Source organism: Ylistrum balloti, unplaced genomic scaffold, assembly GCF_031769215.1.
Source record: "Ylistrum balloti isolate Yb309-2 unplaced genomic scaffold, AGI_CSIRO_Ybal_v1 Utg369626, whole genome shotgun sequence".
Classification (NCBI taxonomy): Eukaryota; Metazoa; Mollusca; class Bivalvia; order Pectinida; family Pectinidae; genus Ylistrum; species Ylistrum balloti.
The window spans coordinates 132,306-149,928 of record NW_026781894.1 but is presented as its reverse complement, the minus strand read 5'-3'; the positions used below and the strand labels follow the sequence as shown (position 1 = coordinate 149,928).

General features: G+C 32.3%; 1 protein-coding gene across 2 annotated transcripts in view; it reads left to right on the top strand.

The window, feature by feature from the left end:
* LOC132551659 (mitogen-activated protein kinase kinase kinase kinase 3-like) overlaps window positions 1–17,623 on the top strand; it is a 52,531-nt gene that overhangs the window by 6,201 nt on the left and 28,707 nt on the right. For both annotated transcript variants that reach the window (XM_060215846.1, XM_060215839.1), the window contains exons 2-15: window positions 3,028–3,085; window positions 5,920–6,010; window positions 6,900–6,964; window positions 7,587–7,690; window positions 8,468–8,510; window positions 8,876–8,948; window positions 9,453–9,584; window positions 10,201–10,263; window positions 11,140–11,221; window positions 12,026–12,133; window positions 12,507–12,588; window positions 13,054–13,076; window positions 13,353–13,405; window positions 17,242–17,280. In XM_060215846.1, coding sequence (XP_060071829.1) covers window positions 3,028–3,085; window positions 5,920–6,010; window positions 6,900–6,964; window positions 7,587–7,690; window positions 8,468–8,510; window positions 8,876–8,948; window positions 9,453–9,584; window positions 10,201–10,263; window positions 11,140–11,221; window positions 12,026–12,133; window positions 12,507–12,588; window positions 13,054–13,076; window positions 13,353–13,405; window positions 17,242–17,280 — 1,016 coding nt within the window. The remainder of the gene's footprint in view (window positions 1–3,027; window positions 3,086–5,919; window positions 6,011–6,899; window positions 6,965–7,586; window positions 7,691–8,467; window positions 8,511–8,875; window positions 8,949–9,452; window positions 9,585–10,200; window positions 10,264–11,139; window positions 11,222–12,025; window positions 12,134–12,506; window positions 12,589–13,053; window positions 13,077–13,352; window positions 13,406–17,241; window positions 17,281–17,623) is intronic.

Sequence of the window (17,623 nt, the reverse complement as noted above, 5' to 3'; positions counted from 1 at the left end):
TTTTATGGTTTGTCGATGCTCTTGTGTAGGTGTGAACTCCTGTTTCTCCTGGTCATGACTTCTAGTATTTGGATGCTGTCTGTATTTTGTTGGCCATATGTTGTTCTTGTTTTTTGTTTTACACATTTTTTTGACTTGCATGTGGTTGTACAGTATGTCGTGATATGGTTCTGTAATTGTGTATACAATGTTGCTTCAGATACAGTAATTAGGGTTCGGACAGTGAAACAGAATTTGTATAGAATACAAGTGAAAATTTTGACTGTAATGTTATCAGTTACTGATGTTTGTGATAAGTGTGTTTCATTATTATTCTTATTATTATTAATTAAATGTTTAATTGATTTTTTCTGGAAACTCACTGGAGGAAATCCAGTAAAAAAAAATAAAAATATATAATTAAAAAACTGTCATGACTTAATATATATACCGGTATGAATATTCAAACAATTTGACTAGTAGCTAGATATTGGTAATAAAAAGAATAAATGAGACTGACTAGTAGCTAGATATTGGTAATAAAAAGAATAAATGAGACTGTGACTAGTAGGTAATAAAAAGAATAAATGAGACTGTGACTAGTAGCTAGATATTGGTAATATAAAGAATAAATGAGACTGACTAGCAGCTGGATATTGGTAATATAAAGAATAAATGAGACTGACTAGCAGCTGGATATTGGTAATAAAAAGAATAAATGAGACCGACTAGTAGCTAGATATTGGTAATAAAAAGAATAAATGAGACCGACTAGCAGCTGGATATTGGTAATATAAAGAATAAATGAGACTGACTAGCAGCTGGATATTGGTAATAAAAAGAATAAATGAGACTGACTAGCAGCTGGATATTGGTTATAAAAAGAATAAATGAGACTGACTAGCAGCTGGATATTGGTAATATAAAGAATAAATGAGACCGACTAGCAGCTGGATATTGGTAATATAAAGAATAAATGAGACCGACTAGCAGCTGGATATTGGTAATATAAAGAATAAATGAGACCGACTAGCAGCTGGATATTGGTTATATAAAGAATAAATGAGACCGACTAGCAGCTGGATATTGGTAATATAAAGAATAAATGAGACTGACTAGCAGCTGGATATTGGTTATATAAAGAATAAATGAGACTGACTAGCAGCTGGATATTGGTAATAAAAAGAATAAATGAGACTGACTAGCAGCTGGATATTGGTAATAAAAAGAATAAATGAGACTGACTAGCAGCTGGATATTGGTAATATAAAGAATAAATGAGACCGACTAGCAGCTGGATATTGGTAATAAAAAGAATAAATGAGACTGACTAGCAGCTGGATATTGGTAATAAAAAGAATAAATGAGACTGTGACTAGTAGCTAGATATTGGTAATAAAAAGAATAAATGAGACTGTGACTAGTAGCTAGATATTGGTAATATAAAGAATAAATGAGACTGACTAGCAGCTGGATATTGGTAATAAAAAGAATAAATGAGACCGACTAGTAGCTAGATATTGGTAATAAAAAGAATAAATGAGACTGTGACTAGTAGCTAGATATTGGTAATATAAAGAATAAATGAGACTGACTAGCAGCTGGATATTGGTAATATAAAGAATAAATGAGACTGACTAGCAGCTGGATATTGGTAATAAAAAGAATAAATGAGACCGACTAGTAGCTAGATATTGGTAATAAAAAGAATAAATGAGACCGACTAGCAGCTGGATATTGGTAATATAAAGAATAAATGAGACTGACTAGCAGCTGGATATTGGTAATAAAAAGAATAAATGAGACTGACTAGCAGCTGGATATTGGTAATAAAAAGAATAAATGAGACTGACTAGCAGCTGGATATTGGTAATATAAGGAATAAATGAGACCGACTAGCAGCTGGATATTGGTAATAAAAAGAATAAATGAGACCGACTAGCAGCTGGATATTGGTAATATAAAGAATAAATGAGACCGACTAGCAGCTGGATATTGGTTATATAAAGAATAAATGAGACCGACTAGCAGCTGGATATTGGTAATATAAAGAATAAATGAGACTGACTAGCAGCTGGATATTGGTTATATAAAGAATAAATGAGACTGACTAGCAGCTGGATATTGGTAATAAAAAGAATAAATGAGACTGACTAGCAGCTGGATATTGGTAATAAAAAGAATAAATGAGACTGACTAGCAGCTGGATATTGGTAATATAAAGAATAAATGAGACCGACTAGCAGCTGGATATTGGTAATAAAAAGAATAAATGAGACCGACTAGTAGCTAGATATTGGTAATAAAAAGAATAAATGAGACCGACTAGCAGCTGGATATTGGTAATATAAAGAATAAATGAGACCGACTAGCAGCTGGATATTGGTTATATAAAGAATAAATGAGACTGACTAGCAGCTGGATATTGGTAATATAAAGAATAAATGAGACTGACTAGCAGCTGGATATTGGTAATAAAAAGAATAAATGAGACTGACTAGCAGCTGGATATTGGTAATATAAAGAATAAATGAGACTGACTAGCAGCTGGATATTGGTTATATAAAGAATAAATGAGACTGACTAGCAGCTGGATATTGGTAATAAAAAGAATAAATGAGACTGACTAGCAGCTGGATATTGGTAATAAAAAGAATAAATGAGACTGACTAGCAGCTGGATATTGGTCAAAAAAGAATAAACAAGATTGTGACTTTAAGCTAGACATTGTTAATAAAAAGAATAAAAGAGACTGTGACTATATATTCTGTAAGTGCAAATTTGAATTTCATGCACATACATCATGCAACCCATTGATATTTGTGAATAAGTTAAGGATTCATATTTTATAGTATTTTACCAAATGTGATATAATTTCCAGATTTCATATGTATCAGTGGAAATTACTAACTGGAAGTTTTAAATGATAAATTACTGATTTATTTCTGGTCTAATTCTGTTACATAAAAGCTATAATTATATACACAAGTTGTATATCATACACATAGTCCTGTTGTTGTGTTTAATGAAGTATTTTGTGGTTTCCAGGCCAGGAACCTGAACACTGGAGAGCTGTCGGCCATCAAGGTCATCAAGCTAGAGCCAGGTAATTGCCATGACAACAACAAATACCACACTAGTTTTTAGTAATACATTATTTCAAATGCATGTCTAAAATTCCATTTACCTGGTAATTCAGGGATTTGTTGCCTGAGGAACTTACTGTGTCAGAGGGTCACATTTTGTGTGTCAGAGAGTCACATTTTTGTTTTTGACTAATTTCCTACCAAGATTTCACCAAAATTACAGAAAGACATTGATATAAATATGACGATATTACATTGTTTTTTCATTGGTTTGGAATATTTTATGTCTTATCTTAAAGGCTTATTCCAACCAAATTGTGAAATTTCTGGCTTTTAAGAACTCATTCTAATGACTTTTAAAACTGTTGTTTGCATCAAAATTCCCTCCTGTGGTCATGATCAGTTCGGACAGGCAAAATTGGAGGAATAGTGCCAGCCAATATAGATTGAACTGTCTAAATATATAGTAAATAAGGAAAGCCGAAACTGAAGGATCAAAGGATTATAGATTTTATGCAGAGTTCTGGGTAAATACACAAGTGTGTATGCTGTTCACTAAAATTTCTGGTGGAGAGATTTTATTACTTCATTAGGCTTATTTTCAGTTGATTTTATATTTAACACAAATATTTCATTCTGTTCGGCTAATTACAATGTCAACCTGTTATGACACAATCAGGCCGATGTGAACAGTTGTAAATCAATCTAGTTAGATCTGTATGATTATTTAAAGGATAACTTGAGGTGTATGATTTCCATAAGAACTTAAGTAGATAATTTTGTACAATTTCCTTCAAAAGCATCTGATGTAATCCTAGCTTGTATGGAATATCCCTTTAAGATTTTTAAAAATCTCATCAAATTTGTTGAGGAGACTAGATTTAAAACTAGCAAATCTTAGAGCAGATAGTTTCAGATTTATGATATTATGGCATCCTTTGTCCATTTTCTGCATCATCTGGAAACAACTTTAAGGCAAATGGTGATAATACATGGACAGTATAGCAATCATATAGTGGCCCGAAGGGCTGAAAGTTTTACGAATCTGAATTACCTTGACCTACTTTATAGGTCATAGCAATCAAAAGGGTTTTAAATTTTTTTGAACACCATGCAGGGCTCTCGATCTGCCAGCTTTGGGCCGAATAGCAAAATAGTACCTTTTTTTCTCAATTTAGACCCCAAGTTTTCCCAATTCTAAGGAAAAGCCGCTATTTTCCCCAATTCTTAGGGCCCTGGGCCCCAGTCACAAAATGGGATGTGAGAGCCCTGCCATGGCAATTGATAATCATACTTACCATGTTTGGATAACTTCATCTGAGTTAGCAAGAATAAGAATTTTTGCAAGACTTTGACATCTGATATTTTTGTATAGTAATAAGGGTCATAATTAGGGATCAAGATATGAATAGAACAGCCCTCGAAGTTTGGAATGAATGAACAAACTTTAAACTTTCCGAAAGTGTTACCATAAGGTGTAAAAGAATGGGCTTTTTATTGTAAAAGATGCTTTTTATGTTGAGATCAAATAATAAAAATTAAATGTTTATCAAAGATTGTATCTTTGAGATTTTTTGTCTGGAATGATTTAAGCATTCACATCAGGGTTCCCACTTTTTTGTCAATTGGACCAGCTACATGTCCAGTATAATAAAATTCCACAGATGTCTGATTTTGAAATAAATTCAATTTCCTTTTTATTACATTATACACAAATCTGTATGATATATTGCTCAAGATCAGTGTTTACAATTAATATTGCTTCCTATCACAATAAATGGACCCCTAGCATGATGGTGGTTAAGAAAATATTACAGGGTAATTTAAATATCTAATATATCTGTATGAACTAATTATTTATAGAAACATTGTGTCATTAATGTAAAAATGATCTTTTGTTCGGTTTATCTAATTAGAAACCTTGTTCATGTGTGGTATATGCTGTTACTACAACCATTGTTGTGTACTGGTTATCTCCCCTGTCAGTGATGTGTGACAGGTAACTTGTCATGTTCTAATTAGGCTAATTAATACTTCTCTACTGCAGTAACTATACTGGTCTGTCAACACATTTAATCACACACATACTGACCACATGTTAATAGGCCTATCTCATAATGATGTAGTATTGATTCCTTCAAGGGTTGGCTATGGCTGATTGGGAAGTGTTGTGGAGGTAATTTTGTTACATTAGGAAATCAGAGTAGGTCCTGAAATGTTGCTTTGATCAGATCCAGGAAAATTTGAAAAAGTTAAATTAATTATTTGCCAAATACATAAACCATGCTGTTAAACAATTTGTGCACAAATCACTGTTATGACATGTTATATTTTATTATGAAATATTTGTTTATACATGTGATTTGAGTACCAATAAAATACAGTTTCTAGATTTGGATGAATGAAGCATATGTACAATAATATCCTGTTCTTTTAATTTTATTAATACGTGGATGTACTGGTGATAAATAATAAGATTATATTTGTAATAGCATTAGGAAAAGATGAATATCTCCTGAACTGAGTGTTTTTTCATGAATTAAAAAAACTAAAATGTTTTATTTGGTATTAATTGAGTAAATTAAAGATTTCTTTCAAAAATGAACCTAAAATTAGCAGGTGTAACCAAACATTGTGCTTGTATCTTTTCCCCGGCTGGTTTACCAAAATTTCAACTTCTAAATAACACATTTGTTTTGCCACAAGCAGTGACAAAAAGATTGACCAAAAATTGGAAGGGTGATTATTTGCAGGAGTGGGCTATTTATGGTCAGATGTAATATTTTAATGTACAAAAATGTACATCAAAGTTGATTATTTTAAATATAAACAATGTTTTGTTTTCCTTTTTTAGGCGATGACTTTGCAGTCATTCAGCAGGAGATTGTGATGATGAAGGATTGTAAGCACACAAATATTGTGGCTTACTTTGGCAGTTACCTCAGGTACAGAAACTTTGAAAAAATGGTAAAAAATGGACTTGTATTGTCAGGTGTCTCAGGTATAGGGACCGAGACGGAAAAAATGTTCAAAATGCTCAGACTTATTTAGGCAGTTTGTAAATGGTGAAAATGGTGACCATTGATACATCTAGCTACAAATACAGTGTCCATTGATATATCTAGCTACACATATAGTGTGACAATAATGTCCATTGATATATCTAGCTACACATATAGTGTGACAATATTGTCCAGTGATATTTCTAGCTACAAATATATAATGTCCATTAATATATCTAGCTACACATACAGTGTCCATTGATATATCTAGCTACACATATAGTGTGACAATAATGTCCATTGATATATCTAGCTACACATATAGTGTGACAATAATGTCCAGTGATATATCTTCAAACATTGTGAAAAGGTGTTCAATGATATATATACGATGTGAAAATAGTGTCAAATAGTGTCCATTAATAGTGTCTAATGGCATATATATATATATCTACATACGGTGCGGAAATGGTGTCCATAAATATATCTACATAGATATGTTATTGTAAAGTGCATTTGTAAAGCAAGATAATGAATGAAAAGGAAATGTTGATAGAATGTTGCTATTGAAATCTGATCCTATAAAGTCAATTGAAAGATTTGAATAGACAAAGGATGGCACTCATTCATCATTCATAAACAGTAGAATCTTTCCTTACTTCTGACTCCTGACAAGGAAACAAAATACAAAATGTATATAGTTTACAGACATAAAGGTATAGTACACCAAATATTCTGACGTGTTTCAGATTTTCTTTAACACACTCTGTATAGAGGTAGTTATGTAGTTAATTGGTGTGTATGATTTACAATCTACATACCTACTTTGTAGGAGAGACAAGCTATGGATTGCCATGGAGTATTGTGGAGGGGGTTCCATGCAGGACATATATCATAGTAAGTGCATGGTAGACAAATGGGATGTGTGTAGCGTGTGAAACAGAATAAAGTATCTTCAATGTGAAAAATTGAGTTTTCATTTTGTAGAACTGAATATAACAATGTAAAACCAGTTATTTATCACGATCATTATTCAAAGGTTTACAAAGTGTCTTTTCATTTACCATATTTATCCATTTCTTATTGGTGAGTTTAGCATAAAAAGATGACTGCATAAAACTTCCTATTTAGTTTTGTCATTTTCAAATCTGTCAATTTTTCAAATTCAATATAAAGAAGAAAGTGCATGGCCAAACTGAAATTTTCTTCGATCAAAACTTTATTCAATGCTTTAACAAAAAAGTTGGGCATTATTGCTTTTCTGAAAAGTTTTAAACAGGGAATTGATTTAACTTCAATATGGATGCAGTGTTACAATGCAGAGTATAAAATGAAGCAATTTCATTTGAAAATTGCAGTGAATACAGTATATCATGACAAAACTGAATTGGATTGCACATGGCCTTGGAAAGGCAATCCTACATGACAATACCATGGTAAATAAATATGTAAGGTAATTGAAATGATAAAACAAATTTTTAACCAGATGTTATTGGCAACGTTTGCTTGTCTACAACAGTTACAGGGCCGCTGTCAGAATTACAGATTGCCTTCGTGTGTCGGGAAACTCTCAAAGGACTTCTATACCTCCACAGTCGTGGCAAGATGCACCGCGACATAAAGGTATTACAACATAGCAAGTGCTGTGGCCTTAAGCTCACTGTATAGCCACACACATACCTGATAGATTCCTGTCAACATTTAGAGTCTTTTGTGTCAGTCTCAACTTTAGGAATAAGGAAATAATCATGTTTATGGGTTTTATTACTACTGTGAAGCTCACCTTTAAAATTTGTTTGTTGATGGGCATGGACATACATATATACAAAACATAAATGTACAACCAAATTAATACACACAAACAACAAAATTTCCAGCACTGACTGTTTAGTGAAAGATGAATATGCAATTGTTTTTTAAGTGATTTATTGGTATATCAACAATATCAGGAAAGCAATGTTGCTTTTGGTTGTATAGGTGTAATGAACTCTCACAGGAAGTAATTCATTGTATTTAAACTTACGGCAAATCTAGATTTAAGTATTCCCTGGAATTTTTTTATGTTTTTTTTTAATTTTGTAATGAGTCTAATCTCAAAACACCTTTATTTCATAAAAAAAGCTCTCTACAAATCGTAGATATATTAAAATTTGTATAATCATTGAATGTATTATGGTTGCACAATAATGATGGAAAAATTAAATATTGGGTGATATTTGAAATTGATAATTTCTCAATATGTCAAAAGTCATATGAGATTGTGAAATATTGAAGTTCAATGATGTGTTAAAGATCAGGATTTTCATAATAAATTAATTACCTTTTTACTGATAAAAAGTTGCTGAGTATTACAACATGCATACTTGTATCTCTACATACTGAATCTATTCTGTATTTCAGGGTGCCAACATCCTACTTACTGATGAAGGGGATATAAAACTGGGTGAGTACTTGTTGTATAGTAACCAGCTTCCACCTCTCGACATTAATCAAGAACATCAGTATGCCTTGTTGATTGCTTATTAAGCTTTTCCTAACGTCCTAGTTGATCATCTAGACATTTGACTTCCATGCCTGGTTTTGTCCATATAAGCACATTTTTTTAAGCTACTGAATGTACATTCATGTTATTTTGGAATGAAAACGGATTTTTAAAAATTATTTACACATTGCTATTTCTGAATTGCAAGACTTTTTGTTTGATAGGGGATTAGGTGATTCATACAGAGAAAGACAAACGTTAAATGTTAATTAACTGCGACATTCCTAGAATCAGCATCTGAAACTAACTGTCAATTTTCTTTCCAGCTGACTTTGGAGTGTCGGCCCAGATCACAGTGACGATGAACAAGAGAAAGTCTTTCATAGGAACTCCCTACTGGTATGTTATACATGGGATCTTCTATCAGTATTTTTTGCTAGCAGAAATTGAAACTTTTAAGATGAGTTTCATAAGATCTCATGAAATGAAAAAAAAATTAAGCTCTTGGGTATATTATGCAAGTGACATATAAGAAAAACTTCACATGGCGAATTCATCGGATAACAAACTGATAATATGATAAATAGCACTGGATATGCTTATAGGAAAGCATTTATTGATTATCCATCAGGACAAATTGTCACGTTTTTCCACAGGTCGACATTAAACATGTTTTCTGTATTCATTTTGAAAGGTTTTGCAGTTGTCTGTCTTAGGAATCGGTAAAATATGTATTATATCAGAGTCCTAGTATTGCATTATCATTATCAAATATCAGTTCTTTAGGAAGGATATGATAAGAATGATTCATTCTTTATTGATTAAGAATTCTGTGATATATTGTTGTACTGCCAAGATGGCCTCTGTGAGTTTTATGAAGCATGTATGTTGCTCTTTTGCCAGGATGGCCCCTGAGGTGGCTGCAGTGGAGAGAAAAGGAGGTTACAATCAACAGTGTGATATTTGGGCTGTGGGCATCACAGCTATAGAATTTGCAGAGCTACAACCTCCTATGTTTGACCTTCATCCAATGAGGTAGGAAATCAACCTAATCTGAATTCTGTGTGATACATTAGTTTCCCTTCATTCATCACAATAAGCAATCAGTCTTTAAAAAGTTTTTGAAATCAAATATATTTTTGTGTTGGTTGCATAATGGATCTGTCTCAGATTTCATATGAAGGTTTCCCTTGTTCCCTAGCTGTGCCTTGTCGATTTTGTGACTGATCAGAAAACAAAATGGCTGACAACTGGCTATCTTTGATTAAAACTATGAAAGTTTTCTTGTAAAATACTGAATAAAAATGTCTCAGTTTTCATATGTCTGCTCCTCTTGATGCCTAGTTTTGCTCTTTTAATTTTTGGACTAATCATAAAAACAAAATAGCTCACAGGCAGCCATTTTGGATTTTGACAATGAAAGCTCGCTATTCTTACTTCCTGTTCATTGATCTGAAAGAACATAAATGACCATTATTTCAAAACATAAATGACCATTATTTCAAAAGCAAAAGTTTGCTGCCTAGTCTTCTATCATAAATTAGCAGCAGGCAGATTTACTGCATTTAACATAGAGAGAACCATAAAATTATCATAAAGGATACTGGAAAACTGTTGTTTAGGTGTAATCAATGCATTTCTCTTTCTTCAGAGCACTGTTCCTGATGTCAAAAAGTGGTTTCAAACCCCCTCAGCTGAAAGACAAAACAAAATGGTGAGTGTTTATATCAGAATCCCAGATCTCATGCACATTTCGTACTCACTTAATATTGATAGAATTTTAAGGAAAATGAAAGGTCTTTTATCGCAAAAAATTTTATCTGGAAATATTTACACCAAAAAGAGGGGTTGAAAAAATTATTACCTTCTATTTGAAGGTTATCTAACAAAATTTAAGCAGAAACCTTTCAGGTGTGTGATCAGTAGGCAAGTGACAATTTCTGTTGTAAGTGATTTAGCACACCTTTCTTGTAAGATCTTGTCATTGTATGTACTTAGTTACAGAACTCTTACATGTGTGATATTATGAGAGAGGACAATGATGGAATTATTTTGTTGTGACTATTATTTGTATTATTTATATTTAACTAAGTACCATAATACGATTAATTTTTTCTGGGTGATTCATTTTTGTTGATCTTTAGGGTACTTCTAATCCATGAATTGGGATATCAGCAAATTATTAAAATTATTTTAAATAGTTTTCTTGTGTAATAATTCATGAAATCGGATGACCACAAAGATATATGTTTTTGGAACCCAATGAAAATCTAGCCCTACAATAGTTTATGGTTGTACAATACACAAATTTCCAAATGTCTTTAAACAGGGCTCTCACACCCCATTTTGGGACTGGGGCCTGGGGCCCTTAAATTGGGAAAAATAGCGATGTTTTCCTTAGAAAAGATACTATTTTGCATTGGGAATGGGGCCAAATATCGGCCTCAAATCTGGCAGATCGAGAGCCCTATTAAATGTATGAGCATTGTTCTGTTCATGCATCCGGTAAATGTTACATTGACTTAAATATATCTGTATTCACTATTCATTTAGTGAACAATCTGTGAATCTATTTTGAACTTTATTTCAGGTCTCCGACATTTCAACATTTCGTTAAAGTTGCACTCACAAAAAATGCCAGGAAACGACCAACAGCTGATAAATTATTAGAGGTAAATATTTTTTTACCTAAAAACGTGTTTTAGCGGTAATGTATCAGGGTTTATTTTTGACATACAGATTTCAGCAACACCACTCCTTTTTGCTCAGAATCACTGCTGTCTTCATCTGACACATCAGTCTTTGTGCACTACCATCATGAAAATATCATTATCCTACCTGATTCAAATTGACACAACATCCCTGTCTATATAACATTAGTCTGTATACCTTTTTGTTCTGAGCCAATTTTATATCATGAAATAATATCAATAAGTTTTGTAAACCAACCTATACTGCATGCTATGTACAAGGCCTGAATACAGCATAATGCAAAAAAAATATCCGCTGCCATTTTCACAACATACTCATGGATCACATCAGCCCCATTTTTAGTACATAGGTAAAATCAATATCAAAACTGCCGTGATGAAGCCTTTCATCTAGAGGTCTAACTCAAAGATTTTAACCAACTCCGTGCTATTGTTTGAGTGTGTTGTGATTGAAAAACACCCTTAATTATATTTTCATATTTATTTCATCGCCTTCCATACCTTTCGGTATCCGTACTCATCAAGCCACTTAGTTTGAAGTGGTGTAGGCTCTACTGCAGTCAAGATTAACATTAGTTATGCAGGTTTCTTTTATCTGTTCCTCGTTGATTTAGTCATCTTTCTTCAAAGTTCAGCAGATATATTCCCCTTTCATCAAATGTCTTACAAGCTCATCTGTTTCACAATCCAGCCACTTGGTTTAGTGACAAAGTTGTTTTAATCATCTTTGACAATGTTTTAATATGGATACTGTCTACCCCACAGCACTTGTTTATGCAAGGTGACTTATCCCGGCGACTGACCAGAGAGATCCTAGACAAGGCTCGCAACCCAACCAACACTTTTGAAATTCTTGTTGAAGATGAAGATGGGGTATGGAATAAAAATTCTTGATACCAGAGATGTTTGCTTTATACAATTTTTTAAAAATTTTTTATGACTTATATGTATTAAACAACACTGGAGACTGCTCAGATTTGAAAACAATAGAATTGTAATACTTATATCAACAATGCTTTCAGTATATAATATTAGTAAAAATGAATTGAAAGATATCAACAATGCTTTCAGTATATAATATTAGTAAAAATGAATTGAAAGACAATGCAAAGCACATAATGTATCTAGGATAAATTATTGGAAGAGATAAAACCTCATCTTGTTTAATTCTATCCCCAACAAGAATTAAAATTTAGTTGGTATTCAGAACTTTGTTATATTATATTAGAATATATCGCTTCAACAGATCATGCAGAATGTGCAACAGAGGATACCATCACAAAGATCAGCACGTAATAACCCTGCACGCAACAGTATAGAACTGAAAGGTAGGTGTAGTTACATTATTTTACCCTCAGGGTATCTGTAGACAGGTTTCAAAAATATCATAAGCTTTAATTGTTTGAGTTGTCACGACCATGAACTTAAAAGGACTACAACAGTTATGTAAGATATCAGATAAAGATTATATACAAATACATTTATAAACATCAAACAAGAACTCATTTTATGGGGGATTTCGAAGGTTTCAATATTTTGAAATGTGAAGTTTGCAGTTATATTCTCTGATTATTGAAGTATTACACTGATATTTTTCTATAAGTACAGTGCTGTATGCCTTAGAGATAGAGTTATGTATATGGATCTGATTCTTGCACTATAAAGCTGTAGCTTTATTTTTGACCTCTTTACATTTGTAGATTTATAACACCTGCAAATTTACAATAAATGATATGACTCTAAATTTTTTCAATTTATGGTGTAAGTTAATGCTACTGTTCTGTCTTTTTCAGTAAATATCCCTCAGCCAGATCAGGTATGTAGAACACATAAAAGTGCTTTTGTGTTGAAATTTTACAGACTGCTTCCTTTAAATGTTTAATATAACATTTCTCTCGAGGATAACAATGCCTTTGATATATTCAGCTTCATGCATCTTATTAAAAACATGAAGCCAAAGGTTATTTTCAACTCTTTGATGATGAACAAGTACCCACAAAACATATAACTGATGAGTTAATCAATATTTCCTCTCTATTTCAACCAGATAGACATGTTTATATTTTGTAATAACGGAATCATTCTATTAAAGGATGAGAGATTTTACACCGGCCAAGCATGGATGGATAACGACATCTCAAACCAGTAAGTATACATGCTCACTTCTAGTTTCAAATTGGATATTGTGATGCAGTTATATATTCATAATCGCCACAAAACTTCCTTCAGTGTACCATTTCAAATTATGGATATTTAAGGTCATCTTCAAAACCCTATTCATGTTTTCTGATTGCGGATGTGTATTTTTTGTCTTTCTGTGCTGTGTTGATGGTAGCTTACGTTTCTGCTTTTTTGCTTCTGTGCTTTAATTTCAATGGAATTTGTCAGAGAGACCTGACCAACTTAATTGGACAACTGAACAAAATTGTCAGTTTTCTAGCTATATGGAAAAAATATGAGGCATTTCGATTGAGTTGTGAATATTTAGATTGATTAATCCTAAATATGGATGGATTTGTGGAAGAAAATTAATTTGGTGTTTAAAGATGAAACTCTTATGTTGAAAGATGTTCAAACCAATGGTGAATTCTTTTTAAAAGCATACTTCATTTGAAATATTTTTCAGGCATATTCACTTGATAACAATGATGAAATTTATTAAAATGTTCATTTGAAATTGAAAATGGAGATGATAATTTCCTATTGTATGCCGGTATTTCATCTAATTTTCAAAGTAGTGAAAGTGAAAGGGCTCTTGTCAGATCTTTCACAGAAAACAGGACACATATAGTGAGCTTTTGGTATTTCCTGACTTTGTCAAAGAACTAGAGAACACCACAAGATAGAGAGCATAGCTGCATGTGGAACAGCATGACATGTTTTATTGGTACAATAAGACCAGCATGCCTTAGTCAGATTATGTCCGTTTAAGTAGATGTGGATAAAGATTTTTTTTATTAAGATATTTTTTAAATAATAACAACACTAATTGAGAATTTTTATATTTTCTCATTTCATATATATTTTGAAGTGTGTAGTTCTAATCACGTGGAGTGAAATTAATTGTGGATTTTAAAGATGCAGGGGTAAAATACTTGACGGATCAATATATTGACTGTAAAATTTGATATTTTCATAGGATTCCAATGTTTTGGTTTTTCAAAAATATACATTTACATTGGCACTTGATTTTGTGGTTAAATCTTGCTCATGGAATCTGCTAGTTTTATAATCCAAGTAAACTTTTATTACTTTATTTTTTCATGGACATATAAATGCATGGATTTAGAGTACTCATGAATTTGTCAAATTAAATCTCCAATAAGAATTAATTATGGTACAGTAGTTGGCAGTTGAGATAGAAGCTTACATTCTGAATGTACTATGTTTTGCACTCTTGAAAAAGTTTTTACTCTTTACATGTACATTCAGAATATGAAATGATTAACCTGTGGTTATTGTACTGCTTTACAGGTATTGATATTATATTTGAAACATAATTTATCTCTCTAAATTAACTCTTGATTAAATTGCATACATTAATGAAGGTTTATTGTTAATCTATGACTTAGTGAGATAAACAGAGTGTCAGTGTGAGAATGGGTTAGAGAAGATAGAGAAACAGAGATGCTTCCAACAGTAAATATATTTGTGATATATTTTGTATTAGAATACATGTGGCCCTATATCCATTAAGTCACTCCACTTCTCTGCCATTCCTGTAGCCCGGATGTCTCCTGCATGTCCAGGTAACACCACTGAGGGAAATGCATGAATGTCTTGTTTATTTCTGTATCTTCCCTCAGTTTTATACTTCATACTTCAGTGAATGAATATCCTCTTAAGATTTTCTGCAAAGAACATTTCAACTGCATGATCAGATTTTGTTGCATTGTATGTAAATGACCCCACCTGTAAATATATATCATAGATGACTTCTTCCCTTGGCTATACCTCTTTTCCTTGCTTTTGCCCCCTTGATTTATGCCCAGTTAATATGATATTCATTGAATTGACAAATTTGTGTTTCTGGATTATGACAGTGACTCATTAGTTACTGTAGATATTTGTATCATATTATCTTTAATATGCTTAAAGATTCTGAAACCATTACAAGAGGACCTTTCTTAAACCTAGGGGCTTTAATAGCTCATTTGGTTAGAATGTTTAGGCTATGTAACCCTAGAAGAAGATCTGAGGTGCATGGTTCAATCTCCAGGCCTACCCGTGTCAGTCTGTGTTTGCAGTTACTGTTTCTCAGAAAGCTGTGAACCAGACCTAAATGTGCTCATGTGGTTGTGTCCGTGGTCAAGTCACTAAAATCCAACTGCTCTGGATGGTTTGGGACGATCTTTCTCCATTCTCTTCAATGAGGTAGCCATCAGCTACTACATTGATATCTTAACTCACAAGTGACTCTGGCTATTCGTGGACAAAAAATTAAACCTAGCAAACAAACACCCGTAATTTTATCATCAATATTTTAAGGTTTGTCTGTTATTTAAATTCTGAAGTTTGATTTTTCAAAATTTGACTTTTCAAAATATGATACACAATGAACAAATCTTACAGAACTTGACAAGTTATGTTACTCTGTTTGGAATATTCATCGTAATTAAAGGACATGCATGCATGGCTTTTAGAATTCATAGTTTATGCTGAATTTGAATGTGCTGTAACAGCTTTAAGTTGACTATTATTGGAGTTTCCTCTACTGTTTAAATACAGTGTTGTTTAATCTTAATGAGTTGAATTATTTGAAAGAATGGACTTATGTTGTTATTTATGTCTTGTAATATAAAAAAAGTAATACAACCCTAACAATTTGTTGTTTGGAATTTTTCTAGCATGGATTAAATGATAAATACAGGATTGTTAGAAAACTTACTGGACACAGAGTGTTACCTGTTGAGATGGATCATTTAAGATATTTTGGATTTTTTGTGCATGAATGAGATGGATGTTTTTATTTTGAAACCCACATTGTGTACAAATATCATGTCATGTGTTGATGCTTGTTGCATTCGTTATGAATTAGTAGCTATTTAGTGGAATTACTCCTTGGTAAGGAATTATTTTTGACTGAATCTTATGTTTTTGCCTGATCTGTTATCTTAATTGCTATTTTTTTTTAATTATTATTTTTTAATACTTCTGGAATACCTTAGAAATTTGAAAAGCTGACAGCTTCAACCTTTCTTTTTTCCACCCTGTATTTTTTATGAAATTTATTAATTGAATTATAAGTATATTATCATAAAAATTGAAAATGTACTGGATTCATTAAGCAAAGTCTTTCACCTTTTGTTTGCCAATATTTTATTCCTGGGGGATATTAGAAATACCTATGTTTATCTCATCTGGTTCCATCATGTCCTTACATCCTGTCTCGTCCTTTCCAAAATTCCTGTTATACCAGTAGTAACTTTATTTCTTCAGGGATTTTGATGAAAAATATTCAAACTTAAACTACAATAAATTCATGTTTCAAGAACAGGTCAAGCTCACAGTGACAATTATAGGAATTTGTGAAACAATGATTCCTATATTATAGAAATTTTCTAGTCTGCCTTTAGGAAATGTATTCACTACTTAATGGTACATATTTTCATTTTTAAAGTCTAATATTAACATCTTGAGTTAGTTTAAATTAAGAATACCACTGTAACTGAAGGTATTTGTACATTATGTAGTTTCTGCAGTACACCGTATAAAATATTGCAGTCAATTAAGTTTTGTATACAACTTTGATAATTTAGAGTTAAGACATTTTCAGTTTTTTTTGTGAGTCAGTGTTTCTATTATAAATATGTTGATAATATTGTGCTAGGATGTTATTGATTTCTACTGGAAAATCTGGCAGCACCAGGATGTTCTTACCTGTTGTGTTCTTACGGCACTGAGATTTGATACCACTCTCTGGCGGCACCTAAATATTATATGTGATGTCACACGCTAACAGCATTTGTTTGTGTACACAGGGGTCTGCTCCAGTCAGTTGATGAAGAATTACAGCGGAGGTAGGCACTGGGGATTGCTTCTAATGTAACCACCACCAAAAAAAAAAAGCAGTAAACCTTGCTCATCTCTCACTCATATCTCACCATCTCTTACTCAATGGTTGACCAAATTTATAAAATTTTAATTCCTAATCAGATGTTTTCTTCAGCATAGAAATATGATCAAATTTTCATGATTTATTTAAGAATGTAGTTTACAACAAATGATTTTTTTTTAGTTGAAATTTACATACATTATGTCCTGTAATTTGAAGTATCACTTGATATGATTATTCCTATGCGTTAAGTCAGCTTCAGTGTAAAAGGAACATTTGAGGATATCTGAAAATGTTGAATGGTGAGA